This window comes from Pholis gunnellus (genome assembly GCF_910591455.1).
Source record: "Pholis gunnellus genome assembly, chromosome: 12".
Lineage (NCBI taxonomy): Eukaryota > Metazoa > Chordata > Actinopteri > Perciformes > Pholidae > Pholis > Pholis gunnellus.
In genome coordinates this window covers 9,871,575-9,893,165 of record NC_136539.1, presented here as the reverse complement: position 1 = coordinate 9,893,165, position 21,591 = coordinate 9,871,575, and the positions used below count along the sequence as shown (strand labels likewise).

The following is a 21,591-nucleotide window of genomic DNA, read 5'->3' as shown; positions in this document are numbered from 1 at the left end:
CTTTTCCCGATGGTTGTAAAGAGAACGGTCTCCCCCCCCCCCCACTGTGTGTCTGGCCGCAGAATAGCGGCTGGGGTTCAGTGATGCACTCAGCTGCGTTATCACCGGTAAAGCGTAGTGTGTGAGGAATCAACAGGCAGTCAATGGCAGTATAAAACATAGAGTGTGAGTCAACGCAACCACAATAGCTCCTTGAGCATGCAGCCATAAATGAGCCCCCAACATATAATGTAGTTGGCTGCAGTAGAACGTAATATTAGCTGTGGACAGACATAGAGGTGCACACTCACTCACTCACTCACTCACTCACTCACTCACTGTCAGCAAGCAATTGCTTGATTCTCCCGGGAAAATGAGAAAACATACGATTTCTTTATGAGAGTCCTGTTTCTTTGCAAACTTATGAGCCTGTAAAGCCTTTGAGATGAGATATCACGATTTGAGGCTCTAGCTAGATAAGATATAAGCGTGTCAATGATGGAGAGCAAATGTTGCTTATAGCTAAGCCTTCTGCTTACCGTAGCTTCTTGAGCTTCTTTGGCTACAGTTAGCTGAAGGATAAACCACTTACAACATTTCTCTCCGATATTGTAAGGCTTTCTTTTTCTTAAGTCTGTCTTCCTTTTTAAGGTTGCTTTGCAGCATAGGCAGTTGTTGCCAATGCTGGAATAGCAACTTTTCCTGCTGTATATTTTGCCATTGAATCAGGCTTTCAGTATATGAAGGGACGCGTGTGTGCATCATTTGCCAATATGAGGCCAAAGTCTGCCTATTTTCTAAAGGCTGTAAACAAGTCATAAACAGGTGCAGAAGTCTAGTTTTCTCTCAGAGCACTGGAATAACAATATGCGCCGTTATTGTGGATTTGTGTCCTCCAAATGATACAAAAAAAGATGGTTATCCCAGCTTTAAGAAGAATCTAGATATTCTTTATTATTTTTTCCTACAACGTTAGTTTAAGGTACTTTTCAATTCCGGCATATCAGACATGGACCACAAAGCGGTTTACTTTTCTGTAATTAAATCAACAGAAGCGATTAATTTATTTTAAAAAGCATTGATACAAACATGACACTGGATTTCACAATGGATTTAAAATGCTTTGTAAATCTTTTTGATGAACTCGGTCTACATCTGTTTCAAAGAAAGTAACTGCAAAGTCAATCTATACACAATTCAGAATACATACTTCCAAAATAACAATATTCCTGGTTTAGTCTATTTTCCTCTCTTCTGTGTGAATTGTTAAAAGATGATATTCAAGTACATGAATAAAGGTTACTTGCTTCCTCTGTGTCAAAATGGCTATTTAACCATGGAAAAAATGCACGATACCAAGATACACTCATATTTAAAAACCCTGAACAACTGAAGCCAAACATCAGTGGAATGGAGTTCATTAAGAAGAAGAAAAAAAAAAGACACCTACTATCGGTTCAAACACACTATTTTTTTGCACTGCCTTAAAAAGTGTTGACAATGAATCTTAGATATGTCCATCAGTCACAATCTCAAACTATGAGAGCCTATATCATTTGTTTCAAAGTTAATCTGTCCATTAAAGTCATGGTACTACCACCATTCTAAACAAAACCTAGACAGGAAAATCACCCTTTCACCTTCACAAATCAGTACCGGAGGCCCTCTGAACAAAACCAACTTGTGCACAGAAACAGAACATCAACCACCATCATTTCCATAAAGGGCACTTCAGAGAACAAAAGTCGTGTTACTTGTTTTGTCCTCGAGAAGCTCTGTGTGTAGGACATGAGGAGAGTTGCTGATCATCTATGCTAAGGGCACTTGAGGTTGTGGAAAGCTACAAGGAAGCTTGTGACTTTAAAAGCAGGATCCTCGGAGAACCATCCCGTCAGCTCGTGGCTGACAGAGAGCTGTGAGGTGGCGTAGACACACAGGTTTAAGGGGTTTCATCCCTTCTGTGGTATATTTAGTTGGATAACTTGGGATGGGGAGAGCACAGATACTGGGAAACAACATTGGGTGGGAGGGGAGCGGTCTGTCCTTCAGAGCCCGAGCTGCAATCAGGTCCGTGTGTATAGAGGTTAGCGGTCAGGGCCATGTCACATGGTGGATCTTTTTCTTCAAATCTGGAGACTTCATTGCACCCTGAAGAGATGGAAGATGAAACATTAACAAATATTACAAAAAGATGTCTAGTGTAATGTGTGACTGATCAATTAGCATGCCAATATCAATGCTTTATTACATTTATGGGTTCATAATAATTTCCTATCGTGAGTTTTCTGATTTGCACAGAAAGTATTTGAGTTTTGCCATTTAAAAAGGTATGTTTTTATCTTAATTTACAGTATTTGTAATTATATTTTCAATATTTTGTATTTCAAAGAACCAACTGTATTGTGAAAGTATTACTATTAGTAACAATTTTGATAACTATGCACATTTCCCTTGAATCACACAGTCAATTTGCGCCTAATGCATAACTGAGGTGACAGGACAAAAAGGTCCTACCGAGCCGTTTGCTTCCCGTTTGAGGTCCGCTGTGTCGGTGCTGCAATGAATGGATGAGGAAGAGGAAGATGTGTTTCCAGACAGCTTGGGGGCGGGGCTGGACCGGTTTGCAGCAGGAGGAGGTTTTAACCTGTCAGTGATTCCCGTTGACAAGGTGGTTCCTTCTGGTTTCTTTACTTTTAGTGGGCCAGAGTGAGAGGAACTGCCGTCAAACACAACCAGAGGCCTTTTCCTATTGTGGTCGTTACTGGAACAGAAAATTACCAAACAACAATTTACAACAATAATCAATCGTTTGAACAAAGATGGATTAACCTCATGTTGACGGTAAGGGCTCTAGTTTTGAGCAGGTGAACGGGGAGAAGCACTGCTCTGTGCTGGCATATTTTCTGAGGCACACCTGTACCGGTTTGGTATCTTGGTGACTCTCCGGGCCTCACAGATGGAGGAGGGTGACAGCAGAGGGCGTGCCGTTGCCGATCCAGCAGCACACTGCAGACTGGGTGCCAACGACCGTATTTTCTGCTGCATATCACCCAACTGCTCGGAGCAGATTGCTGCTGTATTGTAATATCGTAATATAGCATAAGTCTGGTCGCTTCCTGGTTTTAAAGGCTGCATTACAAAAAAGTGTTGCTGCTCTATTATTTGTATTGTGATATCTGATTTTCCCAACCCTAAAATGAGTGATAAATAAGAGCAACTATGATCCACAACAGCTGGTAGCTTATTCTGAAAGCCTTTACTAGTGCCTACACTAGTGCCTCTTTTTACAGCCGGCTGATTATTCACATGAGATCGACTAGTTACAATGTGGGGATGTGCAAAGGCCAACATGGACCTCACTAAGCAGGTCAAGCATCGGCCAGACGTGACCGATTAAAATACACTGATCTAGTTTTCAATGCCACAGCAGTGTTGGTACCTCATGTCAGCGTGCATACAATTTAAAAAACTGCACTGTATGCTGATTTTAAATTTGTGAAGAAGAAGAAGAGAGCACTGGTTTAAGATTGGTACTCGGTATTTGCGGGCACCCTGAGTTGAGGTATTTGAATCTGTATTGGCTTGAATAAAAGTGTATCTTTAGTCTGGTCAGATAGACGTGTGACTGTGATGACCAATATTATGTGATGGAGAATTCAATATTTCATCAGACTGGTCTCACCTGCTGTATGTTAAACTAGGGAGCAGTTTGTACATTTTATAGTTCCAGGCAGACGGTAGATTTGTGAGAATGGTGTCTTTGAAGATGACCAGCAGCTCGATAACAGTCGTAAAAAGTTTTTTTTATTTTTCCCATCGGTTATGGGGTGCTGCGTAACTATATAACAGAGTAACGTACGTGCTTTAATGTGGAGCTCATTTTAATTACTTTTTTTCATTTAATCTGAATCTGCAGCAGCTAACTGAAGTCATCAAATACATGTTGTGGATTACAAGCTACAATGTCTCCCTTTAAGATGTATTATGTGGCAGAGAATGGTAATACTATAATAAAGAAGTATCCCAAGAGTAACGGATGGTACTTATGTAAATGTGACGTTTCTTAGTTACTTTGCATCCCTAATAAGCTGCCCATGAAAACACAGTGAGGTGCATCTTGAAAGCCTCCAGTGTAGCAAGCGTTACCTGTCTGACCTGTGTCCGGCCGCTGTGTGCCTCCCTCGGATCTTCTCCATCCTCTTTCCCCAGCGACTGTCGGGTAAAGTCCTCTGCGGCAGCGGGATGACATGCCGAAGGTAAAGCTCTGTGAGCCGGTCCCGGCTTTCACATTCTCTGGTACTGACATGTTTCTGATCCAGACAGAAAGAAATGTTAGCTCACCTTTTCTTCCGATATTACAAACATGAGGCTACGACTGCTGATGTACACAGACCGTTTCTCTCGACACATGAACTCACCTCACGTAAGATCAGCTGCATGAACTCGTGAGACAACAGCTCAGGGTGCAGTAATAGATCCACACCCGAGCTACAGACAGCTTTTCCATCTTTTCCCGTGGAGGTCGCCATATTGGATGCTATTCTCTTCCCGGCATGCACCGCGTCATAACAACACGGCATGTCTTTTTACTATTTTTTTCACCAACTTTATTGAGACAATTGTAGCTCTAGTTATACAACTTGAGTCTACAATCACAAAAAAGAGGAGTGGAAAAAAGGTTGTATTAAAAAAGATAAAAATAAAGTTGAATACATATTTTGGTTATACGTTTTACCATCTATTTTTGTTTGTAGGCTTCATTCAGAGGAAATGTAGGCCGTCGTTTGTCAAGAACAGTCTGTTCTAAAACATTTGGCTTTTTGATTAAGAATTTGGATTTGTGAATATGAATTGTTGTCAATTAAGTCGATGATGAGAAAATTATGCAAAAAGAACTGTGACCAAAGATTCCTGTCATATTCCAAACAATACATTTTTCCAAAGTAATAGAAAGTGAAGATGAATATCATCCGGATTAATTTGTGATAATTTACTCCAAAGTTGTTTTGTACGAACCCAACATGTCATTTACTAATGATTTCTGCACGTTTTTATGCCCATTGAAAAACATGAAATTATCAATTTTTATCAAAGTGCTAATACCACATCGTGAAAATACTCCAGTACAAGTAAAATCCCTGCATAAGTTTTATCAGCAAAATTCATTTAATGTATCAAAAGTAGCCCAAATCATTGTGTGGTACAATGATACGTTTTGGATTCATATTACTGCTGGATTCATGTTTATGTTGCATTTTACTGCTGTTGGTTTTTAAGGTTCGGCTAATGTTAATATTAACTTTTTCATAGTGTTGATAGTTTAATCTACAGCAATGTATCTTAGTCTATATGCTCATCATATGTTTGCATCGTTTCTGTCATGTGAGAACTACGTATCTCGTAGAAATCCCTGTTTTCAGCTTTGTGACGATGTGTTTTCCACCTGAGGCTTTTTAAATAGTTTATTTAGCTTAAGAAGCAGGAGAATTTTCTCAACACATAAAGGAACTCTTCGTCCAGTTTATCTCAAACAATTCAAAATGAACACATTGAAGATCCATGGTTTTCACTGGGGTTGAAAGACTGACAGAAGTACAAAGCGGACAGACAAATATAGTAGAGGTGAAAGTACAATATTTACCTCTGAGATGTAGTGGAGTAGAAGTATGAAGTAGCAGAAGTTGAAAATATGTGAACATGTGTCATCTATTAGCTTATTAGCCTAACAGTTTGCAAATAACAACTGAAAAAACTTGTGATTTAATATGTTCTGTCTGAATGGTTTTAAAACGTCCTTCTTCTAATCAGGTTCACCTGTAACAATATAATATGCTGCACAAACGTATTTGACACGCTTCAACATAAACAACCATCCATCGAGGGAAAGCCTCAAAGCAGAATTATCTTTTATCATCCTGTCAGGTTGATGTTTTAAGTTTCTTTTACAACTTTAAATGAGCTGTGGGAATATAGACCAACATACAGAGTTTCCAAATTCATATGAAGGCTTTTCTTCAAACCATGTCCCTGAGCTTGTTGCGCCTGTTTTAGGAAACTAGTGCAGCCTTGGACGAGCCTCAGCCTCAGATCAGAGCATAACAAGTCCCTTCTCCTGACGTCTCTGCTGTTGAATGATTTGTTGTAACTTAACTGATTAAATTAAGACAGTAATGTGATGTAGAAGCGACCATGTGACCTTAATTAATAGGGAGAGGCCATATGTTAATGGTTAAATGTATTTGTGTGAGTAAGTATGTAATGTCAATGTGTGTTTACAGTGATGAAAATACCTTCGTTGAGTCATGCGACTTTCAGGTCTAGACCATTAAACGGCACCATGGTTTAAAATGTGAAGATGACTTTTAGAGCTAACGTGATTAGTTGATGAGTTGATGGTCAGAGAAATGTATCGTCTGTTTTGTTAATCCATGAATTGTTTCAGTAATTTCAAGTTAAACTTCCAAACATTATAATTGTAAGGCATCTTTTATACCATTATGAGAATGTGCTGCTTTTTGTTTCTCTTTAGGACATTTTGATTCACCATTTTTAAATATGGCTGATAAACTGATAATCACATGGGCAGTTTTGCTAAATCAAAAAATGAAGACCACATGTCTAAACCAGCCCAGCCTGAGAAAAGGTGCTGTTTAGTGACCTGGAGCCAGACCTACAGGATCACTGCAAGCGTCTCGAATTTCTTCAGCAATTCATGTTAAGTGAATGAAGTGGAACAAAATGGCATTTCAGTCTGTTAATGAGGCTGAGACTTCAGCAGGAAATGGAGCTATCTATATTTGCAATGAATGAACGGCACCATCTTCCTGTTTCATGCGGTACTTCAATACGACCGACAACCTGTATTTAAATCAGAATGCCCAACATATTGAACACCACAGTGCATTCACTTCACTTGTTCAAACAATAGTTAACATGTCTGTGCTAGCCTCATTCTTCCAATGGTATTACCTAAGCTGGTATATTTGAATACACAAACGTCTGCATGTAGAGATGCTGTACGTCCACTCAAAGTGAAGAGATGTCTTTGGTATCCCAGCAACCATGTTCATTGTAAAAGCGGATGTCTAGACTGTGTTTTTCATCCAAGCACTCAGCGCTCCGTCAATGCGACCTCTTTTACAAACGGAATTTATTAACCTGGTTCCTTTATTTATGAAAAGAGAATACATTCAAGTAAACAGTCACAGCTCAATAACTGACACACTTCTTTGTTGACACACGCACGGTTTTAAATAACAGTTTAAACTCATGTTTCTGCACACATTTCATTCAAATGATTATTTTTTTTTTGTAAAGACGTCAGTTGAAAGCTTATGAACTTTCCTCTGAGAATATCACTGAACACTAATACTGGGAATGATTTTTTTTTTTTGTCTATAGTCTGAGGAAACAGAAACCCATTAATGAATCACATCAGGGACTCATTTTGAAACGGAGAAGTAAATTGAAAATGGATGATATGAAATAATTTGGCAGTAAATTTCAGAAACCATAATGGCCACAAAGTTAAAAACAACTGCTTTATCTTGAGACTGAAAGCAGCAGACACAATAATCTCACCACAAGGTCTATTCAGTAGCTGTAATGGAGCTTTCGATCATATCACATGACCTTCCTCGATGGATGGAGTTGTCCAGTTGTCGTAGAATCCTTCGCTTCTAATCCTTGCTGGCTTTAAAATTGAGGTTGAAAGTTTATTTTGTCAATATGTGTTTAAGGTGAGTTCTGATTGCTTATCACGAGGAAAAGTAAGAGTTAAAAACAGTCGACGTCAACACCTGCTGGATGCGCATCGACAAACTGGCCCTCCTTGTTTCACACAGCTGACTGAGTCTCGCTGCACACGTAGATGTTGCTGGGCCTCACTCTCCTGCGGCTCCTGCCCGGCACTCTGGGACACAGTCTGCAGCTCTTGGGAATGAACTCCTGACAGGCCTCCCTGAACTTCCTGATCCTCCAGCAGTAGATGACGGGGTTGAAGACCGTCTTCAGGTAGCTGAGCCACAGCGCTCCTATGCTGATTGGGTAGAAGACCGAGCTGTAGTAGAACTGCCGGCTGAACACGGCCAGCAAGCTGACCACCGTGTGCGGCAACCAGCACACGGAGAAGCCCACAAAGAGGATGAGAATGGTGGTGAAGGCTCGGGTCTTGAAGCTCATGTCCACCTTGATCTGAGGGGGCCGCTGCAGGCCGGTAAGTCTCATCTTGCTGACTTGGTTGAGGGCTGGCAGGCAGGAATGCTCGCTGGTGTGGTTGTGGATGCGCAGGGTGTTGCGGCGCACGGTGTTGAGGATGCACATGTAAGAGTACAGCATGACAGTGAACGGCACAAAGAATACCGCAACTGCCAACAGCACCGTGTACCCGCGGTCTGCCAGAGAATCGCTGTAACCCAGCACACACTGCGGCGCCCAGGCACCCCCGATACCCGCTGCACCCGTCCTCCACCCGACTACAGATGGCAGAGACACACACAGACTCAGCACCCATGAACCCGCAATCAACAGTTTAGCTCTGTGCGGGGTCAACTTGTCCTGCCGCTGCACAATGATGAGGAAACGGTCCACGCTGATTATGAGGAGTATGGACACCCCCTCCAGGACGAACAGCCAGTACAGCATGATGGACGCTCGGCAGAAGCCGCTTCCAAAGCTCCAGTCGGCAGTGGCCACGGTGACTGCAGTGAAGGGCATGCAGAGCAGGGAGAGCATAATGTCCGAAAAGGCCAATGTGGCGAGGAGGAGATTGATAGCAGAACGCATGGCAGGTTTCTGGTAAACAATCAGACACACGATGGCGTTGCCGAGGAAACCAATAGTAATCATGAAGATCATTATGGCGGCCAGGGTCACGCGCAGAGTGACTGATATGAGGGGAGTAGCAGCTTCTGACGGGAGACTTTCCGCTGCTTCTTCTAACATGTCCGGCCCCATGAAGCCGCACTCCTCCTCCAGCAGGCTTTCATTACAAAAAGCCATGGCAGCTGTTTTTCAGGGGATGTCAGCCCAAAAGACGGTGCATGTTTGTTTATTGCTGTGGTACGCACGTTAAGTTGTCCTCCGGCAGTTGGTCTTCCATGGCAATAATCTGAGAGAGAAAGGATATTGACATAATGGCACTTAAAAATACTTTGTGAAACAGAAAAGAACAACCTGTAGAGAAACAGTCAAATTACACAAGAGTGTATGTTCCATGATTTTAATGGGTGATGACGTGCCGTCTGTCTCTTTAAATGAGCTGCTGTAAACACGGTGAGTGTCTCATTAGATAATTAGAGGAGTTGCTCTGTGATCCATCACTCAGGGACAATTGTAAATTTGAAACAGTGAGAGGAGGAATGACGTCCCCATTATATAAGCCAGACACACCTCATTGAGCGATCTAGTCGCATGCAGGACGGACATGTGGCGCTCGCTGGCTTGAATGAGGTTGATGATTAACAGCTGTACAGACTCACGTGGGCGCGTATACAAACATTCACACCACCGAGCCTCCGAGGCAAACAGTACATGTAATTCTTCACACTTGAACAGAAATACACACATTATAGTACAAACCATGGCACAGCGTGTCTTCCTTCGACTGAGCAGATGCCCATTCTTGGATGATGCTTCAGACTCTGATGCAATCTTGATAAAACACAGAGGCATCCTCAGGACACACGTCTGCTGTTATGGTTCTTCCACCTCCTGCTCCTGACGGTGGGACAGTGTTAACAATGTGTTGCGGTCATCCTGGCGTTCAGGTCTCAGATGTGGTCCTCACAGGTGGACTGGCTCCTAAGTGCGGGGAGACAAGAAGATGAGTTCAGGGTCATTACCTCCCATGTTTAGTTCCTTGTGACCGCGTGTTAGAATCTGGATGTGATAGGCCTTTATGCAGCAGACATCTTCAGCGGTCATAATAGTAGGTGGGACTAATTATCAATGGCTTTGTTCTAAATGTCCCAGGGAGACATAACAGTGTGACAGTGAGCCAGCATGCACACTGTCAGGACCATTAATATGATCATTAACTAGCTTTCCGTACTGTGAAAAGGCCTGATTCAGTGATTGTGCTGTCGTAATATACATAAAATATGAGTCTTTATCACTGTAATAGCTTATGTTAATAGTCAAAAATCTAAGTTACAATAAGAGGACGAGTGTTATCTCAATACATGATGGTTCCCCCACCCAGGTGAGAGGAAACGGTCCCTCCAGTGACTGTAGCTACATTCTTGCACAAAAACATTATCAGCCACTGCATAGTGTTGGTGGTTGTTGCCAAGGCAACAAGGTCACCACTTCCATGGCAACAAGCAGCCTGTACTCTCATCCCCTATGACAAAAACATCCTCTGTATCACAGTGTTTGCAATTTAGGACTTTGTCAGGACTTCAAACTCTATATTTTACTCTTGAAACATACTCACTGTCAGACTGTAAGGTCTTATTTCAGGTCATTATATCATATTATATATATAATCAATAAAGCTTGGCATCTATTGAATCAGATGTAGATAAATCACCTTGTTAGAGAACAAAACTAAAATGAGAACAAAAGGCATGTGGTAGCAAAGAAGAAAGCCTGGGATCATGTAGCCTACGTTACAATAAAACTAGGCAACTAGGTAATAGAATACATTTTTCATTTTAACACCTTACTGCAAATGATATCAAGAAGACAATGAGCTGGCTTGCCCTGCAGGGGGATCCGAGCTTCTTATTTCAACAGAAAAACAAGTGGATTTACTCAGCTGCTCTGCTCAGCTGTGAATCAATAGGTGGGACTGATGTGACAATACAAACATGGAGAAATATAATAGCCCATAACATTATGAATAAAATAAAATATTTGAGTAAAGACTTTTCATTTTCATATAATTTGATGAGTAGCAGCATCCAGATGTAATCAATCTCAGGGGATTATGGTGGCATCAGCTCCTCGATGCAGATTTACAGTGTTTTACATGTGATGCCATAATCTAGTCCTCCCTGCATTGATACAACACTGTTTACATCCTGTGACATTAACCGTTTTTACACAGCGCCCCCAATTAGCCTGCACAGTGTGTCCTCTCATATTTACACATGAGCCCGTTTCTCTCCATCACCTGTGTTTCTGTGTCAGTCACGCGCTGCTCAACCTCTCTGCATCACCGCGAGCCAGTGCTAATCTCAAAATACATGATATACTGGCATCAAAGACAACATACATGTTTGTTCCTTCTAAGCAATGCGGAGGGGATTAAGGCAAATACAACGATCCATTTCAAGCATTAAGCAGACATAAATAGGCCTACCTTGACGTTACATTTTGGTACCAGCTTGCATGAATGTCTCTCGTCGATCGCATTTCTCTCCCTGTGCATGCCGAGCCTTTCCCGAAATATCCCACTTTGAACATTTCACTGCCGTATCGATCGCCATCGCGGCGACTGCGGTTGATGCTGACGCCAGACACGCAGGTGGTCACTGATTTAAAGGAGCAGTGCGGAGATTACATTGATTTGGAAACTGGAATGTTTAAACAGGTGTGGCGTTTCCAGTATTTGTTTCCTATATGACACGTGGGACATGTGGCAATATTGTACAATGTACAATATCACTCTTGATCTGGCAAAATATCCGCACAGTAAAAACTTCACCATCAATTTTGTTTTTACCCAACACAACAACAAAACAACAACAAAAACAGCATCATACGATCGATATTACTCGAATAAGTTTAAAGATTGCACATTATAATTGTTTTTATTGAAGATGCACATTGAAAGAACTGGTAAATGTCACCAACAGCAATACAATGGTAATATTACAGCATGTTTACTAAAACAATTGGGCAAACGAAAACGTCTCATTTCATACGCCTACTATGGAACCTTATACACATAATAATAATATTATTTACATTAAGCACTTTTCTCTATTCCTTAACCCATGCAAGTGATACAGTAGTATATACAAAAAATGAACATATTTAATAAAGGAATATATGGATTTACAATATCCAACCTCCATTTAGCTCTCAATTCCAAGCTTTTTAATATCTTTTCACCTATTTATATGATAATACATCCTAATGTGTGGTTGTCTGTCAATGATGCCGATGACAGACTCACTCTCACATCCACCAAACATCCAAGGTTATATTATGGTTTTCTCTTCTTGTTTTACAGATTACTATACTAAATTAATCCAATGATCCTACATTTAAAAAAACAATCTTGAAGATTATTTCATTGTTTTTGTGTGTATTTCATTTGCCATTTGATCAGAGTCCTCTCGCATTCAGAGACGGTAATCGATTTGTTGGTCCAGGAGATGGCAGCATTGGGCTTTACATGTATTTGGCCTTTACTTTTGGAAGCCTATTTCAGACATTTATGTGTTGGTATGTTAAGGTTTGTATAAGTATAGGTGTTTTTTTTTAATTCAAACTTATTTAGCATTGCAGCACCTCCTTTTAGAGCAACACATGGCCTCATACATTTTACAGTGAGAGCTTTAAACACTGGTATAATTCTTGTATTGTAAAGGGAGGTAAATCACACGTCATTGATAGGAACGCTGTCCTGAGTCCAGATGTCCAGAATATCATCTATAGACACATATTTCTAAATGTAGTTCACTTTAAAGAAGACAACTGGTGTATTCGCACACGCATACAGATACACGCGGTTACATTCACACACTTAGCATGCAGGCGTTGATTATTTTCATGGGCATGCTTGTCTAAATTGGCATCGTGCCCATGTGTTGAACATGCCCATCAAACGAGTTCCACTCCACCGGTCTGGCACATGCATGCTCGTCACGTTCAGTGGCACCCACACAACAAGCTTGCTAGTGAGAGAATTCATTTCCCTGTCCATTATCCCGCAGATGTTTGCTTTAATTTCTTCCTGATGGAGAGACGTTGGTACTCCATCATTCACCAAAAAAGCAAACACGGAAAAAGTGAAAAATATTCACCACTAAATCAGAATATTCGGAGAGGAGAAAACCCCACACAAGTAGGAATAGTGACTTTGAGATGATTGAGTATTGTACACACAATTCTTGTGCTACACTTAGGACACTTCAACACATTCACACACAAAATTACAACCAACTAAAACACAATCTTTGGGTCCTTTATCAATGCGTGCCACAGCCTCTGACTCCAAGTAGGAGTCATATGTGTCATGAGCTTTGATTCACACTGAGGAAGCCACAGTGTGTTAATCAGTGTTAGACTTACGTGGTTAACCAATCTCCACAATGTGAGAATAATTAACACCAAACAGTGGAGACTGATAATGTGCAACCCACTGGGAAATAGTTGTACATTACAATATTTTTTGAATATAGGTCCAGGTTCAAACAACAAGCATGAAAGAAGGGATCATCATGCAATAATTGCTCATGGTGTAAAGTCCTGAACAAGGCTTTACGAGCAATTATGAGCAATGATATTAGCATTTTTTATTGGAGGAGGTGATAACATCCTTTACAGCAAACATCCCCTGTTTCAGTGATGCAAGAAACAATACTCCCATGATGATGGTACTACATTTAAGTAGCACATATAAAGTGCTGCAGGGATGACACATTTTTGAAGGCCAACCCGGAAGTTAGCATCGCACTGGAGGAGCGTATCAAAGCGGATGAGCTACAAGCAGTTCTATCATGTTTTCCTTAAATTAAATGTATATTTGATGGTGTGGTACTTGCAAGTGAAAGACATGTAAAACCATTAAAAATCCCGAGTGAGATATTTACTGACGTATTCTGTATCGTCGAACAAATCTCTTAAGCTCCTCGTGTTGACGACAGGCCTCATTTCAGGCGTTGAGACGAGGGAACCGGAAGTGCAAAAATGCTGACACATTTCCTGGTTTTCAGGACTCATTCCTGTAGTACTCTATATGCATGAGCACTGACTATACTTCTTGCTGTCATCACAAGCACAGATGCATGTGAGCCGAGCCATATCTGTTGATTGAGGGGTTTCGGCTTCAGTACCATGTTACTGTAACATCATCAGCTTTTACCTTCAGATCCCAGCATTAATATTCAGAGAAGACATCGCGTCTTGTGATGACAAAACCCTTTAAAGGGCTTTTTATCCCTCAATTCCATCCTTATCTCCCATCTTTACATCGCTAAGCTTTGAGGGGATCACACTGCAATCCTGCGAGCTTAGATTTTGCCTCCATTTTTATCAGGGAACTCTGGCTTTTTTGCAGCTTTCGGCGGGAATAGATCATGTTAAGAGGCATCAGTAGACGGTTACAGTCAGCTGTGGAGACACCTTTCGTCCTCTGTGTGATATTGCTGTGGAAGCTGAGAGCATGCATCGAGTTGTGAACATGTAGACTGTGATTGTTTTTTTTTTATGACAGGATGCCAAGTGTGTCTTTGAGCTGTTGTTCAAGTCACTCGATGCTGACAAGCATAACAAGTCAGTAAAAAGTTTTTTTTTTGTTTTTAACATAATCGTTGTCTGATGTGAACATGATTTCTGAAGGTCAACTTCTCTGAAGCTGAGAAAAACAGCTACATTTTTGGTATGCATTTTTATCACAGCAGAATAAAAAAACACTTTTTTTTAAAGTTGGTTCACTAATGTATCTGCGTTCTTTCTTTCAGCAGCATAAACTGGTGAACTATCATCAGCATTTCTTCTTTACACGTACTTGTATCCCTTCAGCCGTTATGGGATTGAAATTTGACCTGGAGTGACGACGGCTGTGTGGGCTAACGTGTGAAGACCCATTCAAACCACCCATTCATGCAGGCAGGCTGCTATTTATAACCCACAAGGCCAGAGTTTCCCCTAAATCCTGCCAATGTTCGATGAAGACACACACACACACACCTTTTTGATATATATGTGTGCTTGTCTGCCTCTGTTTTTTAACAGACATCTTGACTCAAAAGGGACAGAAATCCATAAAATATACAATTTAATCAAGAATGACTTGAAGCGAGACAGATTTACCAAAAATGTGTCAAGTCGCACCTATGTTTTCAGCTCAAGGTTCTGGAAGATACCAAGTAAAAAATACTCAAAGAACAATTAAAAGTGTGACATTTAGAGTAAACCATTAACTTCCAGGTTTGTGTTTATTTCTCAGTGTTCTGTCTGGTTTGTTGGCACAGGTACTGTAGGCTACCAGCAGACCTTTGACCTCCCTCCAAGTTTCACCACAACCACTTTTTTTCCACGACTCTACCCCTCGTTTTCTAAATCATCATTGAGATATTTGATTTGAGACATCAGCTCATATGTTTCTTCCTGTATGTATTATTGTGTGTTATGTTTGTGTGGATCAGCGACAGAGAGACGAAACACAGATTGTTTCTCACAGCCAGCGTCCTGAGCTTCTTGCATGCCTATCTGCCAAACCCATCATCTGTGGCAAAAGATCCGCTGCCTCGTGTCCCTCCATCTCGCTGTCACCTTGGCAACCGCTGCCGAGGTGAATTGCCAGCTGGGATAGCCGACCTCTGTTGGCTGCGTTCCACAAAGCTGCAGTCCATAGCACTGCCACAGGACGTATGTGGCTGGGCTGACGTGCCGTATATCACACGGAAATGTGGAGGCAAACTCCAAGAAGAGACTCCTGTGATGAGCTCAATCAGTGTCAACACAACTAGGGGGCAGAAAAACTGGGAAATAGTGTTGGCTGGTGACAGATTATTTTGATTTACGTCATCGTTAATGAAGCTGCTGGGACTGCAACTAACGACTGTTTTCATTATTGATGAATCTTAATCTCAATTTCTCGATTAATCATTTTGTCTGTAAACTGTACGATAGAGTGAGAAATGCCTGTTATAATGTCCCACAGCATGAAAAGATGTGTTCCAATAGTTTGTTTTATTCGACTAACCGTTCAAAGACTTTAAGATATTCAATTTATTATTATAAATATAGAGAGAAAATCATCATATCATCACATCTAAGAGGCTGGAACCAGCGAAGTTGCCATGTTTTAAAAAACAATTATCAATTATCAAACTTTTCTGTGAATTGATTATTTCTTATCTTGATTAATCGACTATCATTGCAGCTTGAGAACACTTTTAACAAAAAAGCCCAGGCAGAATAGCATTCAACTTTTTTGAAAAATGCATTTGGTTTCATGCCTTTATAACTTCTTCTATATAACGTATGGAATAATGTCTCTAAATGGTCTTTGTTTCTCATAAAAGATCATTTAAAGTGCCATTTTGACACTTAGAGCTATATTGGTATAATATCCATTAAAAAGCAGCAGAGAAAATCAATATACTAATGTTAATATTTCACTGCAAAGGTGTAAGCTAAAAGGACACATGATGGTGTGTGTGTGTGTGTGTGTGTGTGTGTGTGTGTGTGTGTGTGTGTGTGTGTGTGTGTGTGTGTCAATAGGAACCTTAATAATGATGGTCCTCTCAGATAGCGTAACACAATTATTTCCTTATGTCAAATTTATTAAATAATTAGTCTATTCCATGAAAATATACACAGTGGGAAAAAAATAAATAGTCCAAAGCATCATACAAGAATACACAGCAGACTAACTTGTACATCAACTTAAGGGTATGTTTGCTAATTTAATAAAATGACTTTTCTATGAAGGAAAACACAACACTGGCAAAATCTTAAACTGTGTCACAACATAAATCCACTGACACACAACACAAAAGTCACTAACACGTTTCAAGGAATATAAATTATTGCTCTTTAAAAACAATGCTGAATAAAGCGCATCAGACCAATGTCTTTCATATAAAAAAAAACGATGCAGTCCAGTCTAGCCTGTGGGACACCAAACTCTGCAGCAATACAAGGGAACTTTTATTTCTAACAGAGAGATGGGAATATCTTTTATGTCTGGAAACAGATTGATAAAATTTCAATTCTGTAGACTTTTTGGTGAACAAACTTTGCCTTTGATAGACTTTCAATTGTTTTCTATTCAGACTTTAGTTAAGCTTTTCATGTTCTGTGCCAGAAGCTGATTCATAGTGCAGAAAAATACCCGAGGATGCATAAAAGTAGACTTTTGTCCTGCCCCGAAGTGAATACACACTGGACAACATTACTATCGGGGATCAGTAAGAAAAGTTCATCAATTGTCCGAGCATTTCAGGAAACATCAAATATTTTCTCGAAAAGGGTATTCAAACGCTTGTTGTTCAGATTTAAAGTCCGGCCACTTATTTTCACGTGTCGCTGTACATCCTCTTGCAGTCTATGGAGGGTGACGGTGTGTCATGACCCATGCTGCCCACCTGTGAATACGCGTCCTCCGGGGTGCGAGGCAGTCCTGGCGGCGTCATGCGCTTCTCTTTCTGCCTGCGGTTGCAGAACCAGACCCTGACAACCTCCTTCTCCAGCTCCAGAGTGTCCGCCAGAGAGGTGATCTCCTGCGCGGCTGGTTTGGGACACTTGAGGAAGTGGCTTTCCAACGCGCCTTTTACGCTCACCTCGATGGATGTGCGCTTTTTCCTCTTCCTGCCCTGGGTGGCTATCTTGTCGATGCTCGTCGGGCTCCCGGTGGTGGAGTCGGCCTCCTCCAGCCATTTGTTCAATAGAGGCTTCAGCTTGCACATGTTCTTAAAGCTCAGCTGAAGCGCTTCAAACCTGCAGATGGTGGTCTGTGAGAACACGTTGCCGTACAAGGTGCCCAAAGCTAAGCCCACGTCTGCCTGAGTGAAACCCAGCTTGATCCGCCGCTGTTTGAACTGTTTTGCAAAATGCTCCAAGTCATCAGACGTCGGAGTGTCCTCGTCTGAGTGCGCTTCGTGGTTCACCCCGTGATGCTGGTGATGGTGAGTGTGGTGATTGTGGTGGTGATGGTGATGCTGGTGGTTTCCATGATCCAGCTCCGGGGACTCCCCGCGCACCAGCCCCTGGTGCATGAGGCTCTGTCCCACGTGCGAGCTCAGCATACCGTTGACTGTAAACCCACCGGTCTGAGAGTAAATAAGAGACTGTTGTTGTTGCTGCTGCTGCTGCTGCTGCTGCTGCCCCTCGGTGATACTGATGTGCGCCGTGGAGGTGTCTCCCCAACTTCCCGGGTGCGCCTGATGGGGTCCCAGATGCGGGGACCTGTGGTGCAGAGCGCTGCCTGTGTGGAGGTCCTCCCTCCCTCTCTTCACGTCCTGCGGCTGGGAGCTGGGGGACCACGGAGAGCCGGCCTCGGCTGCTGCCATTGCGGCCGCGGCTGCTGCGGCTGCCGCGTGAGGCAACGATGTTACCCACTGGTGGGCATGGCTTAGCATGTGGCCCCCATTGCTTGCCACCATAGCACCCTGCATGAAGTCACTTTGCACCATCTTTACTGCAGGATCCCCTCTGTATCCACTAGACACCGTGGTCACAGCGGTGCTGCCTTGCTGCATTCCACCAACCCTCCGATCAGAGTGAAGTACCGGGCCGGATAAAATCCTGCTGCTGGCTAGGTATGGACTTGATGTTGCTGTTGCCATCCCCCAAAGCATATATCTTCAGATTTTTCTCTCTTCTGGTGTTCTGCTAAAGTCCCAGTTCTAATCCATGAATCAATTCAGTCTATATATAAAACGAAAAGATAGTAGGAAATAACTCCATAGAAACTCAAATGATAAGTGTACTGCTATAGCAGGTTGTGCGCGTTGAGACTTGTGTAATAAAACACTCTAGCATTCCAGCGCAACAAAAAATAGTCTTCAAAACTTTTCTCTGTCCCGGGAGCTCCGTCGTGCGTAATCCACAGACCTGGTGATATGGAACAACGCCTTCTCTGATCCGTGCCAAGCCGAGGAGCTGCTCATTTATAACCCGTTTATCTGTTACTGACGTTTTAAAGCCATTTAGTGATGATGACAAAATCAACTTTAAAGCCTCTGCGGTCCTCTCGGTAGTTTCTCTCACTCCATCTGCTCTATCCGGCGCGTCCTCTGCGGTGCGAAGAAGACGAGCATGTGTTTACGTTGTGCCAAGGCTGCGTTTTCCTCACCCATCGCCATCCAATTACAGCAGAAAGGCTCTGCAGAGCTCCCGCTGATTGGACGCACAGTCAGAGAGGAGCTGGTGTGTCTCAGTTGAGCCTCGGGTGCACTCAGTTCTTGCTGCAGGAATAAAGCAACAATATGATAAAATAATATTACAGAAATGAAAAAAGACAGAGACACTGAATAATCTGGATGTGCCTTTAAGGGCGCGCAATGAATCATCTAATGAAACAGAATAAGAAATCCTGCAACGGAACAAAACTTACTTACAAAATGACAATACAAATAACGATTATTTGTATTGTTATTATTAGTAGTATACGACTTTAACATATCGTGAGTTTATGCAGCCGATGAGGTTATTGATACCAGACAAATAATACCGTAGTACTATGGTTATCTGTTTTATAATAACGCAGAACGACCGAGGCCTGTGTCAAGGATAAGTCGGCTTTGGGTACATAGGGGGTTTGTACGCTTTTTGCATCTTAATGCGCTCCTTTTCATATGGTAAAGGGAGGCCACAGTGGCGTGACGCGCCACACATGGTGAGCGCTGAAGGTGTACAAAATCTGCCAACATTTTTGCTTTTTCCATCCTCCAAAAAACAAACCGGTTCTGGTTGGATGTTTCCATGCCTGGTCCGTTTATGGATGGCCTGTTAACTAAACATGTCGCGGGGAGTTTTCTACCACGACTTTGCCGTATAGTTTTAAGGGCCTTGAGAGAGTAAAGCGTCGACTGGACTGGATGACTGGAGTAGAGAGCCAGGTGCAGCCAATAAATGTGCTAATTTATGTTTTTCAGTTTTCAGCATTTGTCTTGGATCTCATCCAAAAGGTAAAAGATAAATGGTCACAAAAAATGTATTTTCCCAACCTGCAACATAAATCGAGACTTTTATCATAACATTTGAATCCACTCACCATTATGTTCAGTTGTCGTGCTCCAAATTACATTTAGATTTATCCTATTTTAGGAAGTTCGAAAAAAGTAAAGCAAAGTAAAGTCGTAACATTTTGTTGCAATAGAAATATACGTTATGCTAAAGGCATGTGTGTGTGTGTGTGTGTGTGTGTGTGTGTGTGTGTGTGTGTGTGTGTGTGTGTGTGTGTGTCCCGTAATATTATTACTAATTATATTTTCTCAATACAGAATCACTGAGTAATGCAGATACAGTTGACACATATTTAAATTAATCATTTGGATTGTTTTGTTTAACTATTTAATTTGGGTGTGGCCAGGATGGCATTTAGGGGTTAATGTGACACACTCATTTACAGGACTCAGCACAACCATCACAGTCTGCATGACACAAAAAATGACACAACAAAATATATGTTGCATTTACAGCGAATAATCTGCTACATTTATATGCTGGACTTTAGCTGCTTTACCCTTTAAATCAATTAATCCTTACACGTTAATAACTTGAAGAATACAACCAAAGTACAACTTTCTTATAGATTTATAAAGACATTTATAGAGTTCAAAAGTATATATATATATATATATATATATATATATATATATACACACACATTTTTATTGTGTTTTTTTTAAGACTTCATAAATAATTAAATGAATGGGTATATAGAGATATACATTACAAATTAAAAAAGTGCATCAGCATCAGGTTTGTCTACCAATCTGTATCATATCAGAACACAGCTAATATATCACCAGATATGGTCATGTTTGTTATGAAAGTTGTTTGATTTCGATGTGTTGAGTGAGCCCATTGATTGTACACTGTAAAGTCACAGATAACTTCATTGTCAATATTTCAAAACATGCAGTTTTAACAATGGCTTCTAACTGGCATGTAAGGCATCGGTAAATCATTTATCAACAAATATTAAGACCATTAGTTAAAATGTACAACATGCAAAAGGATTTTAACTGATCTATAAAACATTGGTACATGATTTATTGACCATTAATAAAGCTGTTCACAACTTATAAACAGAAAAATATAAGTAATTACTTTTTCCACGATCTCTAAAACTGTTTGTTGTTACTCTGTATTCAGTGCAACGCAGCAAACACAGAGAAGCTGCACAAAAGCACCAGGGTGTTTCACATCTTTCCAGCATACCAGCACAATGTAGAGAAAACCAGACTACTCAGGGAATGCACTAATGTTTTTCATGTGTTGTGCTGGCTGGTCACTGCACTGGGTCCTCTATTTGTTATTCATGAAGGAAGCTGGGTGAAGAGGCCTTCTTCTGATGCACATTTTTCTCTCTGCTCTCTCGCTCTCTCTCTTTCTCTCTCTCTCTCTCTCTTTCTCTCCCTCTGTCCATGAAACTGCTTCAAAACTAAGCAAATAATCTGTTTTGGATGTAGTGAATACTGCAGTTAATCCAGCATAATGAGTATGACACCATCAGCTAATTCATATTATTGTTTATTTGAGATATTCTTCAAATCTATTACACAGAGGCTTTCTCTCTCTCTCTCCCGCTCTTCGCCCTCTGTTGAGTCTTCAATATGCAGATCGGCCATTTCTGCCCCTGGGCTATTTTCTTTGGTAGACTTTTGAAATATGCAAATACTTCCAACAAAAATTGGGAAGGAGAAAAAGGAAAATCCTTCATCTGGGCTCCAGGAGTTTTCCATTCAAAGAAACAGATGC

The 21,591-nt window shown here is 41.3% G+C and overlaps 3 protein-coding genes across 4 annotated transcripts; all 3 read right to left on the bottom strand.

Annotated features, from left to right (window-relative positions):
- Positions 1-1,057: 1,057 nt before the first annotated feature.
- Positions 1,058-4,508, bottom strand: cUnh2orf49 (chromosome Un C2orf49 homolog; the record flags this gene model as incomplete). 2 transcript variants are annotated; one of them, XM_079169810.1, is made up of 4 exons in its annotated part: positions 1,058-2,127; positions 2,494-2,740; positions 4,126-4,289; positions 4,398-4,508. In XM_079169810.1, the coding sequence occupies 4 exons, from the start codon at positions 4,506-4,508 to the stop codon at positions 2,071-2,073; spliced, it is 579 nt and encodes a 192-aa protein (XP_079025936.1). In that variant the 3' UTR covers positions 1,058-2,070. The 2 variants fall into 2 exon arrangements, with proteins under 2 accessions (XP_079025936.1, XP_079025937.1); XM_079169811.1 differs by having other exon boundaries at positions 4,135-4,289.
- A 3,307-nt stretch (positions 4,509-7,815) lies between these two features.
- gpr45 (G protein-coupled receptor 45) lies at positions 7,816-8,979 on the bottom strand (the record flags this gene model as incomplete). Its single annotated transcript, XM_079170514.1, has 1 exon — positions 7,816-8,979. The coding sequence occupies one exon, from the start codon at positions 8,977-8,979 to the stop codon at positions 7,816-7,818; it is 1,164 nt and encodes a 387-aa protein (XP_079026640.1).
- An 8,201-nt stretch (positions 8,980-17,180) lies between these two features.
- Positions 17,181-18,461, bottom strand: pou3f3a (POU class 3 homeobox 3a; the record flags this gene model as incomplete). Its single annotated transcript, XM_079169737.1, has 1 exon — positions 17,181-18,461. The coding sequence occupies one exon, from the start codon at positions 18,459-18,461 to the stop codon at positions 17,181-17,183; it is 1,281 nt and encodes a 426-aa protein (XP_079025863.1).
- Between the last annotated feature and the right edge of the window lie 3,130 nt (positions 18,462-21,591).